This window comes from Martes martes (assembly GCF_963455335.1).
Source record: "Martes martes genome assembly, chromosome: 7".
Taxonomy (NCBI): Eukaryota; Metazoa; Chordata; class Mammalia; order Carnivora; family Mustelidae; genus Martes; species Martes martes.
This window is the reverse complement of record NC_137894.1, coordinates 30,026,091-30,044,277: the sequence shown is the minus strand read 5'-3', so window position 1 is coordinate 30,044,277 and position 18,187 is coordinate 30,026,091. Positions and strand designations below refer to the sequence as shown.

The 18,187-nt window shown below is 46.0% G+C and overlaps 1 protein-coding gene across 5 annotated transcripts in view; it reads right to left on the bottom strand.

The window, feature by feature from the left end:
- The window catches only part of SNUPN (snurportin 1), a 39,872-nt gene that overhangs the window by 3,564 nt on the left and 18,121 nt on the right, over window positions 1–18,187 (bottom strand). For 3 of the 5 annotated variants that reach the window (XM_080807677.1, XM_080807674.1, XM_080807676.1), the window contains exons 2-7: window positions 16,345–16,507; window positions 13,084–13,231; window positions 6,497–6,601; window positions 5,391–5,487; window positions 3,666–3,763; window positions 856–930 (exon numbers count right to left, since the gene is read on the bottom strand). In XM_080807677.1, coding sequence (XP_080663803.1) covers window positions 856–930; window positions 3,666–3,763; window positions 5,391–5,487; window positions 6,497–6,601; window positions 13,084–13,231; window positions 16,345–16,502 — 681 coding nt within the window. In that variant the 5' untranslated portion in view covers window positions 16,503–16,507. Of the gene's footprint in view, window positions 1–855; window positions 931–3,665; window positions 3,764–5,390; window positions 5,488–6,496; window positions 6,602–13,083; window positions 13,232–16,344; window positions 16,508–17,692; window positions 17,747–18,187 lie in introns of all 5 variants that reach the window. The other 2 variants (XM_080807675.1, XM_080807673.1) reach the window with 1 other exon arrangement.

The following is an 18,187-nucleotide window of genomic DNA, read 5'->3' as shown; positions in this document are numbered from 1 at the left end:
GGTAACATCACTGATGCTGACCTGTCCTATAACTGGTTATCCAAATGCCTTTAAAAGTGTTGTAAGCAATCCAAGCAAATGCCAATCTATAGGGCTTTGCTAACAAAATGCCCTGAACGTAGCTGGCGCATATTTAATTGCTGAGTGGGTAGCAAAGACACAGGGGCTGGCATCCTGGGTTGTGGAACCTTGGGGAAGGCAGTCCCTTCTCTGAGCTTACATCCTCATCTGTCAAATGAGGCAGCTGACTAGATGAGGTCACTCTCAGCTCAGATACAAGAACAGAAGTTCTCAAAGTGTGGTCCACGGACTAGCAGCACCAGCAACACTCCCCAGTGTTAGAAATGCAAATCCTCAGGCTCACCCTGACCTACTGAATCAGAAACTCCTGCGGGGAGGCCCAGGCATCTATGTTTATCAGGCTGCCAGATAGTGCTGACACATGCTACAGTTTGAGAACCACTATACTAGAGCTCTGAAGAGCATTATTAATAAAAGCAGTTACTAGCATTTTATATCAACCCCTATTTATTGAGTGACTACCATAAGCATCATGTTAAGAGAACATGCACACTTCATATCCCTTGGTTCTTAGAACAACCCTGTAAAGCGGGTGTTATTAACCCTATTACACAGATGGAGAAACTAAGGCCAAATGAGATTATCAACTTTAGCTAGTAATTGTTAAAGCCAAAACTGGTTCAGATGTGGAAGGCTGGTAAGCCCACATCCTTCCCATTGTGCCATGCTACCTCAACAACAAGATAATTTCATTCATAATGATTACATTTAGATAAGAGAACAATCCAAACCAACCCCCCTAAAGAATCCTACAGTCCTAACACCAGGCCTTACAGGATTGAGCTTGGTTTTCTCTCCCAGTCCTTCTTCTGGTAGCTTTGAATGCATCCAGTAGAATCGGAAATCAGTCTGCCACAGAGAAGGGAAACAGAAAGATGAAATGCTGCTCATTTCAAACTATAACATGAACAAAACTCCCCATTCTAAATAGCCACCTAAAATTTGAAGACCTAAGCCCCTCTATCATTACTCTCATTGTTCCTTCAAATACTGCCATAAGGTCAGGAATATGTTTATAAAATCTTTGAAGATTTTTTTCTTAAAAAATCTTTTTTCTTAAAAACCAGTAAGTTTTTTTTTTTGAAGGATTTTTATTTTATTTATTTGACAGACAGAGATCACAAGTAGGCGGAGAGGTAGGCAGAGAGAGAGGAGGAAGCAGGCTCCCTGCTGAGCAGAGAGCAGGATGCGGGGCTCGATCCCAGGACCCTGGGATCATGACCTGAGCGGAAGGCAGAGGCTTTAACCCACTGAGCCACCCAGGCACCCTGCCAGTAATGTTTTTAATAGTAGTAGAGCCAACATATATCACTGAAGGCCTACTAGGTGTCAGGCTCCATGCTAAGGACTTTATGCACATCATTATTAACCCTCAACCACACTCTGAGAGTTGGATTATGATTATCACCATTCTACAGTTGAGGACTCTGAGGACCACAGAGATTATGCCATTTCCTCACAGAAAATACAAGGCGACCCTGTACTCTAACTCCAAAGCACATTATGTTAACATCTGTTTTATTTTAATTCTGAGGATTAGAAACTACTATGTAGTTTTAACTTCTTATAAACTAGTTTATTTTCTGAATTCCGGATATGTATCCTTCTGTCGCTATTAAGTGCCTTTTGTTTCTTGTACATTATTTCGCTTTTAAAAATTAAAAAAAGTCTGGGGTGCCTGGGTGGCTCAGTCATTAAGCGTCTGCCTTCAGCTCAGGTTATGATCCCAGCGTCCTGGGATCGAGCCCTTCATCAGGCTCCCTGTTTGGCGGGAAGACTGCTTCTCCCTCTCCCACTCCCCCTGCTTGGGTTCCCTCTCTTGCTGTGTCTCTCTCTGTTAAATAAATCAAAACTTTAAAAAAAAATTTAAGAAGTCTATTCTATATATTATAGAAATACAGGTAATTTTATTTATTTTTAAGGATTTTATTTATTTGAGAGAGAGAGCGCGTGCATGTGGTGTGCACAGAAGCAGGGGGAGGGCAGAAGGAAAAGCAGGTTCCTTGCTGAGCAGGAAACCCGACATGAGGCTCGATCCCAGGACCCCAGGATCATGACCTGAGCCGAAGGCAGACGCTTAACCAGCTGAGCCACCCACGCGCCCTGAAATAAAGGTAATTCTAGTAACCAAATTTACAGGTTGTGAATACATGTTATGAAATAACCTTCAGCAGAATTAAAGGAAAATATGTTCGACACTGAATTTATGAGGTCTGAGTTTTAGGTGTGTCTCTGCACTAGAGCAAGGTACTTATCATCTGTGCCTCTCAGCTTCCCATGCCTATATGTGAGGAACGACAACAGCACTCACCTTAGAGTGCGGTTATAAGGGCTTCAGTGAGATAGCGCTCAAACGTGCTTGGCAATGCAAGTCTTAGCTATTATTGTTAGGACAAGGCATGTTTTCGAATTCTGTGGCACCACCACCTAGCCTCGTGCTTTGGGAAACCATGCTCTGGCTCATGGCTACAGAAAGCAGCAGCCTAGGGTGACAACCCGTGATTCACACTCGGGCTTGCATGAGGATGGTCCCGAAGCTTATTAAAATGTGAGCTGACCCCAGAGTCTCTGATTCATAAGGTCTGCCGATTTGCATTTCTTTTTTTTTTTTTAATTTTTTTTTCTTAAAGATTTTATTTATTTAATTGACAGACAGAGATCACAAGTAGGCAGAAAAGCAGGCAGAGAAGGTGGGAGGGAAAGCAGGTTCCCTGCTGAGCAGAGAGCCCGATGCGGGGCTCGATCCCAGGACCCTGAGATCATGACCTGAGCTGAAGGCAGAGCTATAACCCACTGAGCCACCCAGGCGCCCCCCGATTCGCATTTCTAACCACAGTGAGAAGGACTATGATAAACTAATTGACAGGGAGGACAAAAAAATCACCACTAGAAAACTGAGACAATGATGCGGGAGTGTTGGGAACAGAAATGGAGTCTAAGGGGTTGACCCAGCCTCACTCCAGGGACTGCGACTGTCACTCATAGGAATCGCCAATCTCAGAAAAGCCTTGGGGGAGGGTGAAACTCGAGGGGACAATATTGGGGGGTTCTCCTCACTTGGAAAATCTCCTTCCAGAACTGGCCCCTCAGAGATTCGAGCCATTGTGTCATACGAAGGAGGCCCTGCTGTTTTCAGGGTCAGGATGTGGTTGGTGAGACAGCGGAGCTGGCTGGAGACTCTTCGATGGTGACTTAATTCCACCTTCTCTTCCTTGCGCAGCCTGCACAAGGTGGCATCCCTGTTGCCCACAGTCTTCCCTGCCAGCAATCCTCCTCTACTCTGGTGAGAGGGGAGGGGGCGGCTGCAACTTCTACAAAGTCCCAACCCACCCCTCTGCTCCGTTTCACTCTTTCCTCCCCTCAAGATTGCTTTACTTCCCTTAGTTCCTCCTACTTCTTTTTTTTTTTTTTTAAACGAAGCTAATTTAAACACAAAGATACAAGGAACATTAGATAATGTTCTTGATATACCACATCCTGTGCACACACAGAAGCTGGTCACGTACCAAACCCACACGCAGAGCCACTTTCCTGGGAGGAGAGGAGAAAACAGGGGAAGACACGAGGAGAGGACCCATCCTTACCTGGCAATCATAAAAAGGGTGTCCCCGCCAGCACATCACATCCAGAACATAGTAGGTCTGGTTCACCTCGCTGTAAATGCAGTCCAGAATGGTGTAGTCTGGGGACACAGAGCAGAAAGTCAGTACCAGGTGCCCGTTCCAATCAGACTTCATTAGGGAGAAAGTTCTTTTTTTTTTTTTTTAAGATTTTATTTATTTATTTGACAGAGACACAGCGAGAGAGGGAACCCAAGCAGGGGGAGTGGGAGAGGGAGAAGCAGGCCTCTTGCAGAGCAAGGAGCCCGATGCGGGTCCCGATCCCGGAACTCCAGGATCATGACCTAAGCCGAAGGCAGATGCTCAATGACTGAACCACCCACGCACCCCAGGGAGAAAGTTCTTCATGGCCCTTTCTTGCTCCTGGTGCCGCTGAAGTGTGATGTGAGCAGGACAGCATGAAAGAGATCAAGGCGACCCTTAAGCCAGGTGGGAATTGTAAACTTTTAGATAAACTGGGACATTTACTCATCTTAGGAAAGCTCCAATCCAAAATCAAGCAATCTTCCATTTTAATTTATATGCACTTTTGAGTTCCTATGATAGGTGGTGTGTTCTGTGGGGAATATTAACTCTAAGTAGTTCCTGCCTTTAAGGAACTTACGATCTAGGTAAAGAGAGAAGATGATCACAGAGAAAAGAACCAAGAGCAGAACTGTACCACACAAACTAAGAGCAACAGGAATTCCAGAAGAGGGAGACTAGAGAAGCGGGAAATGCTTCACGGAAGAGATGGCGTGGAAGAGATGTAGTTGTCCGGGATCAGAGGATTAAAACAACAGGGCAGAAGGGAAGTGGGAGGGCATTTCAGGCCAGAATACTGACCTGACATGAGGAAAGGCCTCCAGGGGAAATGAACTGGCCACATGTGGGGAACAAGCAGGCAAGCGAGCTGACCAGAGCTAGGGTGGGTGTAAGGAGTAGGGGAAAGACATGAGGATAGATGAGCCAAAGGGCACATGTGAGGCCCTCTAGAAGCTAACAGGAAAGGCTAGGCTTGGTAACAAGCACATGAAGAACCACCCAGGGAGCCTGAACAGGCAGGGAAGAGAACAGCATTTCAGATCCAGCTCCACCACTCCGATGAATGGCCGCAGGCAAGTGATTTAACCTCCATGAACTTAGTCTGCTCAGTGGAGCCTAGGTTGGAGAGACTACGGTCAGAACAATGATAAAGGAGGAAAGGGAATTTGGCAGGAAGCCCCAGAAACAGCTCACTGTACTTTACACTCGGCATTCCAAGGGACCTCCCCCACCCAAAACTGCATGTGTCACCTTGTAATGGGTGTCCACGGGGAAGGTGTGTCGACTTTAATTCAGGGGTTTGTTGCCCAGCAGTCCTCACAGGACTGCATCTGTTCTGTAACTGAGGAGACCTGACCTTGAAGATGGCCTGAATTCAGTGGATACGACTTCCTTGAACTTGAAGGAGATGGCCCAAATCTAGAGCTACAGTTTCAAAGGTATACTTTCAAAGTGAGTCTTTAAAGCAAGTAACCAAGGACCGTCCACTGTCTTTTACTAATTATAAAACTTAATAAATAGGGCACCTGTCTGGCTCAGTTGGTAGAACTTGTGACTCTTGACCTTGGGGTTAGGAGTTCGAACCCCTGTTGAGTGTAGAGATTACTTTAAAATATATATTTCTAAACACACAAACTGAATAAATAGATAATTTTATGTAGGTACCTTTTGCTGTTGTTGAGTTTCGCCTGTTGCCCCCTGGCAGAAGGGAAGAAAACCTGTTGACACAGTAACCACTCTTGGTGTAGGCGCTGGTAGAACCCTGTGTGGAAAGTTACCATTCCCATTAGGCATCAAGGTCTCCTCACCCTCTGCTTCCACAGTCTGCAGGGGTGTCATTGGCCCAAAGACAGCTCTCAACTTAGCCCTCCTGCAGGAGAGTGTTTCAACACCCATGCCAGACCCAGAGGCTGCAAGAGATAGGGAACTCGAAGCACAGGTGACCTTCTCGGGCCCCCTCCCTCCTCGGGCCCCCTCCCTCCTCGGGCTCCCTCCCTCCTCGGGAGCTTTGTACCCTCACTTTGCTGTTGCTCATTAAACCTTGCTTTGCTGCCCACTACTCTGTCTGGCCTACCTCTTCATTCTTCAAAGTGGTGTGACCAAGAACCACAGGCACCGACAGAGAAAAAAGTCCTAAAACATTTATGGGGGCTCGTCCGGGATCTGTACCATTGTTAAGGACAACTAACAGATAAAGGTCATCAAACTCTGAAAGGTGGTTCAGATGGAGGCTCACATGGAGGTCAAACCAGACATCTACAGAGGACCTCTTGATAGATTGGGACGGCAGGAATCCTGACAGCCACCCCATCCAACGCCCTGACCAGCAGGAAGTAGCTTCGGATGGTCGCCACCCTTCTCCCCTAACAGCAGTTACGGTTACCTCTTCAGAGGGGAGAATGATGAAGGATAGTTGGAAGGCAGACAGGTAGGGTCAAGGGGCCCCAGCCCTAAGAGGAAACCACTCTTGAAAGGATCTTACACCACCCTGGAAGGAGCTGTCCACCCTTTCCCATGTTTGGACGACCGGCGCAGGGAGGGTTAATCAGATGAAAACAACCCACTAATAAGCCTATAAAAACCCTTGGACTTAGAAACCCTGGTGGCAACCCTCTTGGGTCCCCTCTCTCCTTGGGAGCTTTGTGCTCTCACTTTGCTATCGCTCAATAAGCCTTGCTTTGATGCTCACCAAAAAAAAGGAACACAAAGTGCAAAGAATCCCTCCCGCCACAGACCAGGCATGCTGGGATAGGGAGGAGGCAGCGACTCACCCTGGAGGCCACAATCAGGGCTCTTTTTCCAACAGGGCACACGACCACAATCCATTCCTGCCCCAAATCCGAAGGGACATCAATTAACCACTCAGACAGCATCAACTAGGAACACAAAAAAAGGCATTAAAAATCATCAGGGGTGGGGTATCCAGCTGGCTCAGTCAGTAGAGTCTGTGACTCTTGATCTCGGGGTTGTGAATTCAAGTGACATGCTGGGTACAGAGATTACTTAGAAAAATTAAACACTAGGGGCACCTGGGTGGCTTAGTGTGTTAATGCCTCTTCCTTCGGGTCAGGTCATGATCCTGGGGTCCTGGGATCAAGCCCCGCATCGGGCTCTCTGTTCAGCGGGGAGCCTGCTTTCCTTCCTCTCTCTCTGCCTGCCTCCCTTCCTACTTGTGATATCTGTCTGTCAAATAAATAAATAAAATCTTTAAAAAAATTAAAAAAAGAAAGAATAATTAAACACTAAAAAAAAAGAAAATCAACAGGGGTGTGCTGCTGCAATGTTTGCAATGACAAAGAATTCACATCCTATATGTATAGTGAAAATACACACAAGGCTGACTGTAGACCTCTGCCCCACTTGTCTTAGTCGACTTGTCTCAGCTGACGGGATAGAGGCCACTCACTGTGAGCTTCAACTTCTCCCCTCATCTTCATTTCCTGCATCCATACCCATTCTTTCTACGATGCCTCCTGTGTCTGGGTGATGGGACCTTCTGCCTCCCCTTACTTTGTCCACCTGCTGTTCTCATAACCATTCTGTTCCAAGGGCTACACCTCAGAGATGAATGAGGTCCCTGACCTTGAGATGCTCTTAATCTAGATCATCATTTCCGAAACTGGTGACCCCAAATACTGTACAAAGAATGTTGGGAAATCTGCCTTAAGGAAGGGGGGGATGAAGAATGAAATCTTGCTATTTGCAATGACATTGATGGAGCTAGAGTGTATTATGCTAAGTGAAATAAGTCAGAGAAAGACAAATACCATATGATCTCACGCACATGTAGAATTTAAAAAAGAAAATAGAACATATGGGAAGGGGGAAAAGAAAAAAAGGAGAGAGGGAAACAAGCCAGAAGTGACTTTTTTTTTTTTTTAAGATTTTATTTATTTGACAGAGAGAGAGACAGCCAGAGAGGGAACACAAGCAGGGGGAGTGGCAGAGGGAGAAGCAGGTCCCCCGCAGAGCAGGGAGCCAGATGCAGGGTTTAATTCTAGGACCCTGGGATCATGACCTGAGCTGAAGGCAGACACTTAGCAACTGAGCCATCCAGGTGCCCCATCCATAATTGACTCTTAATGACAGAGAACAAACTGAGGGATGACGGAGGGAGATGGGTGGGGGATGGGCTAGATGGGTGATGGGTATTAGGGAGGGCACTTGTGATGAGCACTGGGTGCTACATGGAAGTGACGAATCACTGAATTCTACTGAGCCACTGAATTCTACTCCAGAAACCAAAATTGCACTGTGTGGTAACTAACAAAATTTAAATTAAAAAAGGGGGGGTGGTGATGGTGTTGAAATGAATTTTGCGAAGATTAACTCATGGCTCACAATTCCTCCCATCTCCACAGAGACCAGCCATCACCGAATCGCCCCCACGGAATCTTTCATCTCTCCTTCCCCTTGGCCCACAAATTGCTCAAGTCCTAATCTTCAAAAACAAAATAAAAATGAAAACCTTTTGTCACTCTGTGTTTCTGTTAAACTATCCCACTTTGTCCTTCTTAAAACGACTTCATATTTCTAGATGCTGCCCTCCCCCCAACCCTGACACCCTCAGTCCAGACCTGCTACCCCGCAGCCCTGCCAGAGGCTGTCAGTGACCTGCTTGCTGCCAAGTCTCTCTCTTCCCTTTCCTCCTCCTTACCCACCCCCACTCCACTCCTCGTGTGATGCTGCCGGTCACCACCTCCTCATTCTCCTTGACACATGTTCCCTTGGCCATGTGAGCCAGTGCTATTCTTTTTTTCCCTCCAAACACTCCTCCACACACTCCCCCAAAACATGCAGAGAATCTTCAGGAGGCTGTTTTAGGTTCCCCTTTTCTTTTCTCTTAGATGTTATCTGCTTGGGGCTGGTTGTATCTACTTCTGCAGCCTCACCTGCCACTTCTCAGAGGACACCCCCAATTCTCCTTCTCTCTCTCTCCCTTTCTTTATTTTCTTAAGTAAGCTCTACACCCAACATGGGGCACAAACTCACGACCCCAAGGTCAAGAGTTGCACGCTCCACCGACTGAGCCAGCCAGGTACCCCAATTCTCCCGCTTTTTCATCTCCTGACTGCTTTCCTTTCCTCCAGACCTATATTTCCAGCCATCCACATGGTATCTCTTTCTCTGCTTGCTCTCTCTATACCTTAACTCAGAGTCCCCAAAACAGGATTCATGGCCTTCAGTCGCCCAAGTACTTTCCATCCCTGAAACTCGCCTCCTTCTCCTTCTGTACCGTGTAGCCCTGTTAATGGTAATACCATTCTCTGTTACCAAATCTCATTTTTAAAAAAGATTTTATTTACTTATTTGTCAGAGAGAGAGAGAGCAAGAGCATGTACAAGCAGGGCGAACCACAGGCAGAGGGAGAAGAAGGCTCCTGGCTGAGCAAGGAGCCAGATGTGGGGCTCGATCCCAGGACCATGGGATCATGACCTGAGCCAAAGACAGACGCTTAACTGACTGAGCCACCCAGGCATTCCTCTGTTACCAAAACTTAAAGTAAACATAGTCAATGTGTCCTTAAAGAATGGTAGTGATACAACACCAAAAGCACAGGTGACAAAACAAAGGATAGATAAATAAGACTACATCAAAATTTAAAACTTTAGTATTGCTGCTGATACCATCAAGAAAGTAAAAAGACAACCCACAGAATGGGAGAAAATATTGCAAATTATCTACCTGATAAGAGACTTGTATCTAGAATATATAAAGAACTCTTAACACTTAATAATAAAAGACAACCCAATTAAAAGATGGGCATAGAGGGGCGCCTTGAGTGGCTCAATTGGTCACACGTCTGACTCTTGATTTTGGCTCAGGTTATGATCTCAGGATCATGAGACTGAGCCCAGTAAGGAGTCTGTTTAAGATTCTCTCTCTCTCTCTCCCCCTCTGCCCCTCCTCTCTCTTTCTTTCTCTTTCCCTGTCCCCCTCACTTAAAAAAACAAAAAAGGGCATAGACATTTCTCCAAAGAAGACATACGAATGGTTAATAAGCACATGAAAAGATGCTTGATATCATTAGTCCTTAAGGAAATGGAAATCAAAACCATGAGACACACAGGGCGCCTGGGTGGCTCAGCTGTTGGGCATCTGCTTTCGGCTCAGGTCATGATCCCAGGGTCCTGGGTTTGAGCCCTGCATCCGGCTCCCTGCTTCTCCCTCTCGCACTCCCCCTGCTTGTGTCCCCTCTCTCGCTGTGTCTCTCTGTGCCAAATAAATAAATAAAATCTTGAAAAAACAAACAAACCATGAGACACCACTTCATACCCTCCAGGATGGCTATACTCAAAGGAATGGGCAACAAGAAGCATTGGCAGAGATGTGGAGATGCTGGAGCCCTGCTCCACTGTTGGCGGGGATGTAAAACACTCTAGTCGCTCTGCAAAACAGTCTGGCAGCTCCTCAAAATGTTAAACATAGAATGACCATACGCCCTAGGAATTCCATTCCCAGGTATATACCCAAGAGAAATGGAAACATATCTGTGCAAAAACTTGTTCGTGACTATCCACAGCAGCATTATTATTCACAACAGCCAGAAAGTGGGAGCAACTCAAATGCCACCACCTGATGGGTAGACCAGCCAAATGCGGGGGATCCGGACAACAGAACATTATCTGGGAATAAAAAGAAATGAAGTTCTCACACACGTTCCAACACAGATGAACTTGAAAAACCTTATGCTAAATGAAAGAAACCAGACACAAAGAGCACATCTCATATGATTCTATTTATAGGAAATGTCCAGAAGAGGTGAATCCAGAGAGACAGAAAAAAGATGACTGAGTGCTAAGGGCTGGGGGAAAGGATGAATGGGAGTTGACTGCTGATGGGTATGAGGGTCCTTTTGGGGGTGATGAAATTGTTCTGGAATTAGAGAGTGGCAATGGTTGCACAGTTCTGTGATGACACCGAAAAACACTGAATTGTACCCTGTAAATGTGTGAATTTTATGGTATGTTAATTTATCTCGACATGGCTGTTGAAAAAAATGGTAGCTAACATTTGTGTGGCATTTATCACGGGCTCTGGGCTAGGTATTTAGGGTATACTATTTGTTTCAATCCTTCTAACAATCCTGTGAAATAGTACTGTAACTATTCCCACTCTACAGATAAGAAACCAAGACTTAGAGCCGTTAAGTGACTTGCTCAAGGTCAACAAAGAGCCTGACTTTGAGGTCAGGGGGACGTGACTTTAAAGCTTAAACACTTAACCACTTCTCACACTGCCTCTTCTATCCGACCCACTGTTAAATTCTATCCATTCGTCCTGGCGACACTTCTCACACTCATGACCTCATTTCCTTCGCACCTTCACTGCCCTCAGCACCGGCAGCGGATTGTTTTAGCAAAGCTAAGCAACCTACTCCAGCCTCTCTCTTCTAGGCCCTCCTATACACGGACATGCATGTCATACAAAGTCCCAACTCTGTCCCTGGCTCAAAAATTCTCAGTGGTTCCCCATAATCTAAAACACAGTCTACACTCCCGCAGATGTTTCTGCCGTACTCCTTCCCACAGCGCTGTGCTACTCCATCCTTACTGGCCTGCACTGCTCTCCACACACCATATCCTCCTTCCACCTTGGGGCTCTTGCTCAGCATCTTCCTGCTGCCTGGAAGGCCCTGGAATGCTCTGCACCTCTGCCTGTCAATGTCTCACCTCCTCTTGGGGCGCCTGGGGGGCTCAGTGGGTTAAGTGGCTGTCTTTGGCTCAGGTTATGATCCTGGGGTCCTGGGATGAGCCCTGCCCCTGTGTTGGGCTTCCCTGCTCAGTGGGGAGTCTGCTTCTCCCTCTACCTCTCCCCCTGCTCATGTACACACTCTCTCCCTCTCTCAAATAAATAAATAAATAAATAAAATCTTTAAAAAAGAAAAAAGCTGGGGCACCTGGGTGGCTCAGTGGGTTAAGCCTCTGCCTTCCTTCAGCTCAGGTCATGGTCTTGGGGTCCTGGGATCGAGCCCCGCATTGGGCTCTCTGCTCAGCGGGGAGCCTGCCTCCCCCTCTCCCTCTGCCTGCCTCTCTGCCTCCTTGTCATCTCTCTCTCTGTCAAATAAATAAATAAAATCTTTTAAAAAAAATAAAAGGAAAAAGCTGCCTCCTCTTTCAATAACCTTTTCCTGATTTCACAGCCTTGCTTCCTTCCTTGCTGTTAGCTAATCTCACTTTCTTACAGCAAAAACCATAATCTCCACTTATTCCAGTACAGGACCCTTGTCCATCTTCCCACACATAGTCTAGCTTAATACAGAGCAGGGCCTTCAACAATGCTTGCTGAACAGAACGGAACTGTACTTTATCATAGAAGATGTTATCTGTGCTGTATCAGGGACACAAAAAGAAGATGGGAGTGGGTGTACCCAGAAACCATGTTCTTTTTTTTTTTTTTAAGATTTTATTTATTTATTTGGTGGGGGGTGGTGGAAGAGAACAAGCAGGGGGAGCGGCAGGCATAAGGAGAGGGAGAAGCAGGCTCCCTCCTGGGCAAAGAGCCAGATGCAGGGCTCGATCCCAGGAACCTGGGACCATAAGGTGAGCGGAAGGCAGACACTTAACTGACTGAGCCACCCAGGCACCCCCAGAAACCATATCCTAAGGCAGGACAGGATTCTGAGCCGACAAGATATAGATACAGAGAGAAGAATATAATAGCAAGGTAGAGCCCCGGCTCCACATGGACCCATCCCCTGGCTTCTGGAATACCTGGGCGGCATGGGGTACTGAACGGTCTCCATGACAGCTTCCCCTGTGGCTCCACAAACCACACTGGTTTCTTTCTGCAACCAACAGGCCACTTAATCAAGTTTGTTATTGTCATCTATTGTTTCATGGCCTCAACCTCATGTAGGCCAACTGGCAGGCCTGGGGTGGCTGGCCAGGCGCCCCATATTCAAGGGCAGCTGTCCTCCCCACCTTCCACCATCTGAATGTGAAGATCCAAGACTGACATGTTAGTCTACTGCTCAGGAAAGACCTATAACCTAGGAGGTGGGGTGGGCACAGTGCTAGCCTGGGCAGGCCAAATCTAGAGCTGCCCTACAACGACCACTAAGAAATGTCAAGTGCATGGACTCTGTTAGTGTAGCAATAGCCCAGTGGCTTTCTGCAGTGGCATTGGGTAAATGTTCTCAAACCCAGCACCCCAGCCTCCCTCGGTGACAAGCGCCTTCTCCAACCCCATTACCACATGGCACCGGAAGCCATTTCTTCTCTTAGTCCATATACCTGATGCACATAACCAGCTTCTTTGTAGTCCCCCATTCCTTCTTCCTGTCTCCTCCTCTCTTTATGGCAATATTAACTTTGGTGGGGCTGGACTTGGGCCTCACCTTCCCTGGACTACTCACTTGATTAGCGTAACGTTTTGGTAACTTCTTGCCAGTGTCAATGTCCATTTCTTCATCATCTTTCTTATCTTCCTCTTCTTCACTCTCCATCCCTGTCCAGTCATCTTCAGCCAGTCTTCTGGCATGATTCACATAATCTAGCCGGTTGCTGGAGAAAAGAAGGCACAAGGACAGGCCTTTTATGTCTCCTTGGAAGACCCCCTACAATGTGACAATTTTAGTTTAACTCAAGGGCTTCAAGTTCAGGAGCAGCCTGGGGATTCTAGTGGAAGAGATGGTAGACTTTCCTTTGTAATGCTAAACTAGTCCCCTCTGAGTGCACTCAGCCTTCCCCAGAATATCCTAAAAACAGAGTAACATGTTGAAAGGAATTTTCAAGGTTCACTAGCTGGAAAGGCTGACCCCACTCCTGCACACACCATTCCAGATTCCCATCTCTACTCCCCCCTTAGAGGTGACACTTTCCTGCCTGGCAGGCATCTTATCCAAAGGCCCCCAGTAATTAAAGAGAGGAGTCACTGAGATGTGAGGAGTTTATCTATTTTTTTTTAAAGATTTTATTTATTTATTTGACAGAGAGAGATCACAAGTAGCAGAGAGGCAGGCAGAGAGAGAGAGAGGGAAGCAGGCTCCCTGCTGAGCAGAGAGCCCGACGTGGGACTCGATCCCAGGACCCCGAGATCATGACCTGAGCCAAAGGCAGAGGCTTAACTCACTGAGCCACCCAGGTGCCCGAGATGTGAGGAGTTTGAAACAAGGACCATTTCTGGGACTTTCCAACTTATACAGATTTCTTTCTTTTTTATTTATTTATTTTTAAAAATATTTTATTTATTTATTTGACAGAAAGAGAGAGTGAGCGAGTACATAAACAGGGGGAGCAGCAGACGGAGAGAAGTAGGCTCTCTGTGGATCAGGGAGCCCATTGTGGGGCTTGATCCCAGGTCCCTGGGATCATGACCTGAGCCGAAGGCAGATGCTTAACCAACTGAGCCACCCAGGTGCCCCTCTTTCTTTATTTTTCAAAGATGTATTTATTTATTTGAGAGAGAGAGAGAGAGACTGTGTGTGCATGTGGGGGGAGGGCAGAGGGAGAGAGACTCGCAAGCAGACTCCCCACTGAGCATGGAGCCCAACCCTGAGATCATGACTCATGACCTGAGCCAAAATCAAGAATGGGACGCTTACCTGACTAAGCCGCCCAGGTGCCCCTAATTTATATGGCTTTCTAAGGAGCAGCCAGGCCTTCTTTCAGCTCCTTTCTTTTCTTTTCTTTTTTTTTTTAATTTTATTTATTTGGGGCACCTGGGTGGCTCAGTTGGTTAAGAGTCTGCCTTTGACTGAGGTCATGATCCCAGGGTCCTGGGATTGAGCCCCACATTGGTCTCTCTGCTCAGCAGGAAGCCTGGTTCTCCCTCTCCCTCTCTCAAATAAAAATTTTTAAAAAATATTTGAGAGAGAGAGAGAAGGAACAAGATGGGGAGGGGCTGAGGGAGCCGCAGACTCCCAGTGGAGCAGGGAGCCTGATGTGGGACTTGATCGAAGGCCCCTGGGATCATGACCTGAGCCAAAGGCAGACACTTAACCAACTGAGGCACCCAGCTGCGCCCTTCTTCCAGTTCTTATCTGACTTTCATAACAGGCCTCTTAGTTTATGATTTAATATTTTTTATTAAAGATTTTATTTATTTAGGGGTGCCTAAAGAGACTGAGAGAGCACAACAGGGGGAGGGGCAGAAGGAGCGGGACAAGCAGACTTTCCGCTGAGCAGGATGGTACTGATACAGAATCTCTCAAAAAAAACGCCGTTAAATAAAATGTGCAGAACAGTGTATTGTATGCTGCCTGTTTTAAAAAAAATGGCATATACACATACAACCACACACTTGCTCATACCTGCACAGAGTATCTTTGGAAAGATACAAAAGAAACTAATAATATGGGAGAGGAACTGAATGGCCAGAGGACAGAATTGGGAGGGAGACTTTTATTTTCTTAATTTTTTTTTGTTGAGTACAGTTGACACATAAGGTTACATTAGTTTCCAGTGTACATACAATGATGCAACTTCTCTCTGTTATCCCGGGGCTCACCACAAGTGTAGCTACCATCTATCACCATACAACACTATTAAATATCATTAACTGTATTCCCTACACTGTGCCTTTTATTTCCAAGACTCATTCATTCCGTAACTGGAGGCCTGCCTCTCCCACCCCCTTTGCCCATTTTGCCCATTCTTCTACCCCCTCCCCTCTGGCAGCCACCGGTTTGTTCTCTGTGTTTACAGTCTGATTCTACTTTTTGTTTGTTTATTTATTTGTTTTATTTTTCAGAGTCCACATATGAGCGAAATCATATTCAGTCTGACTTATTTCACTTAGCATCATACTGGGATGGAGACTTTTCACCATATACTCATACAAATTTTGAATTTTGAATCGGAATACATACAATCAATGTGTTACCTATTCCAAAATAATTAATTATAATATTTAAACAACAGAGGTGGGGGTGGGGAGTGGGGGAGGTGATCTGAGAATGTAATATACAAGCAACCCAGAGGCCACAGGGAGCCATTTCTGCTAAATACAGCCAATGACGCAGCACTGGGCAGAATGCAGATTGTAGAGAAACTGTGCAGCTGTTAATAGTTCCTTTGAATCATCAACTCCTTATGACCAAGAGGCCCATGTTGTACACAGGAAAAATGGACAGGGCCTGCCTTCAGAGCAGTCCAGCCTCAAACTCTCCTATCCTGCTCTCTTCGCTTGCTTGCTCATCTTGGCACTGAGAATTCAGTGTATGGAAGACATTTCCTCAGATTCCCTGTGGAATTATTTGTACTGAACTCTCACGGGCTCCACAGAAACATGTGGGCTGAAGGCAGACAGGAAGACCACACCAATGCCAGGATTCAGAGTGCAGAAGCCACACGGGGAATGTGGGGAGTGGAAGTCTGGGCGTGGCTTTCACAAGTCCCTAAATCGCAAAGCTCGGTACTGCTGCCAGGAAAAAAAGAAAAATTTAACCAAATAAGTGAGCTTTTGCTTTCAAATTTCAGTCTCTGCCGACGTTTCCATCTTTTCCTAAGCTTTCAGTGTACAGGATGTCTACCTCTGCCAGGATTTATGCCTCCAACTTCGTGGACAAGATGTACGTACAAAGGGGTTACTTTGAAGAGACCAGACCTAGAGCCTCCTGGTTGGCTCCCAGCTCCTAACCTGAAGAAAGAGGCCAAAGAGTTAAAACATCCCTTACGATTTCTGCAGTTCCAACAACCGACGGCGCCGTTCATTCTGCTCCAAGGAACTATGCTTGGACTTGTACTGGGACAGGCGGGGGTGTGGGGCAGCTGTGCTGTTCAGATCTTGAGACACAGAAAAGCTACTAGCCAGGGCTTGACTCAGCTCTTCCATCTTCCCTACAAAGAAAAACATAAAAAAATGGTTCATTGATTTCATATCACCTCCTGTGTACAGGCAGTTATGATGTAACATGATGGCTGTGTTCCTAAAAAAAACTCACTTAATCCAAAATCACAACTGTTTCTATGGAGAAAAAGGAAGTTAAAGGGTAAATGAGTTATATATGAGCAATAGCATTATTTCCTGCAGATACTTCAATAACGATCATGTCGATAGCTCTCAGTGAACAGGTGTATATTTACAGGGCACCTGGGTGGCTCAGTTTGCTCCAGAATCCAGTCCCTGAGTAAGGCTCCCCGCCATGTGGGGAGCCTGCTTTTCCCTCTAACTTGCCCTTTCTCATGCTGTCTCTCTCTCACTCACTCTCTGTCTCAAATAAATAAATAAAAATCTTTAAAAAAAGATATATATTTACACATCGAGCACTAAGCAAGCTCACCCTGTGATTGAATCTAGCTTTTGCTTTGTCATTCATTACCAGCAGCCCTGTCACTAATTCCGTCTTACCATCATTACTATCTAGTGATATGATCAAGTGTCTAATTTTTTCCTGAATAGTTCTAAATAGCCATTACTCAAAAACTAATAAGTTATTTTTAATGCATATATTTTATTTTTTTAAAAGATTTTATTTATTTATTTGACAGAGAGAGAGAGAACACAAGTAGGGGAAGCAGCAGGCAGAGGGAGAGAGTGAAGCAGGCTTCCTGCGCAGCAGGGAGCCCCATATGGGGCTCGATCCCAGGACTCTGGGATCATGACCTGAGCGGAAGGCAGACTCTCAACCAACTGAGCCACCCAGATGCCTGCATTTTATTTTTTAAAGCTCTATGCCTAATGTGGGGCTTGAATTCACAACCCTAAGATCAAGAGTCACATGCTCCACCAACTGGCCGGCCAAGTGACCCCTCTAATATAACTTTCTGATGCAAATTTTATCCAATTATTGTTTGACTCTCTAATAAAAGCTAACTTACAGTAAGAAAATTTAGCTGGTCCTGGGGCCCCTAGAGCAAGATAAGGGGAGCCCAAAACCCAAACCTGGCAGTTGTTTTCTCATTTTATAGTTTGTTTTGTTTGTTAAGGGTGGGCAAAAGGAGGTTTCAGGGCTACCCATGCAGGGCTCACTTGGAAAAGAGAGGTTGCCTACCAGTTAACACCAAGGGGTGTGAAAGACTAACCTGTGGTACATTTGAGAGATGGAGTAGATTGGAGACAGAGTACCCAGGTGTGCCCTAAAGAATGAGAATGGAGAGAAATAGATAAATTCACATTTCACTCACCCTCTGTGAATGAAGGTACGGGAGCTTCGCTATGGGTTAAAGGTATGCCTCTGAGTGTAAGAAACAGGAATATTCAGGAGAAATCTGGCAAAGCCAGGTGGGCCTAACCCTTCAGGTTAGGTCTTGTATAAACCAGAGGGCACCACCAGTGCTTAAACTGCACCCCAGGCCAGGTCCCACTGCTCTGAGCACCAAAACCAAGAGGTTCATTCCAGAGCCTCCATAGTTAAAAACAATTCTATGGGCCTCTACTTGCCAATGAGTTACTTTCCACTGCACATTTGAAGATCAGATTTTTCCCCTAATTTGCAGCATCTTTTTTTTTTAATTTGAAAGAAACTTTAAAAAGATTTGTAGTTAAAACCCATGACATAAAGTTTACCATCTTAACCA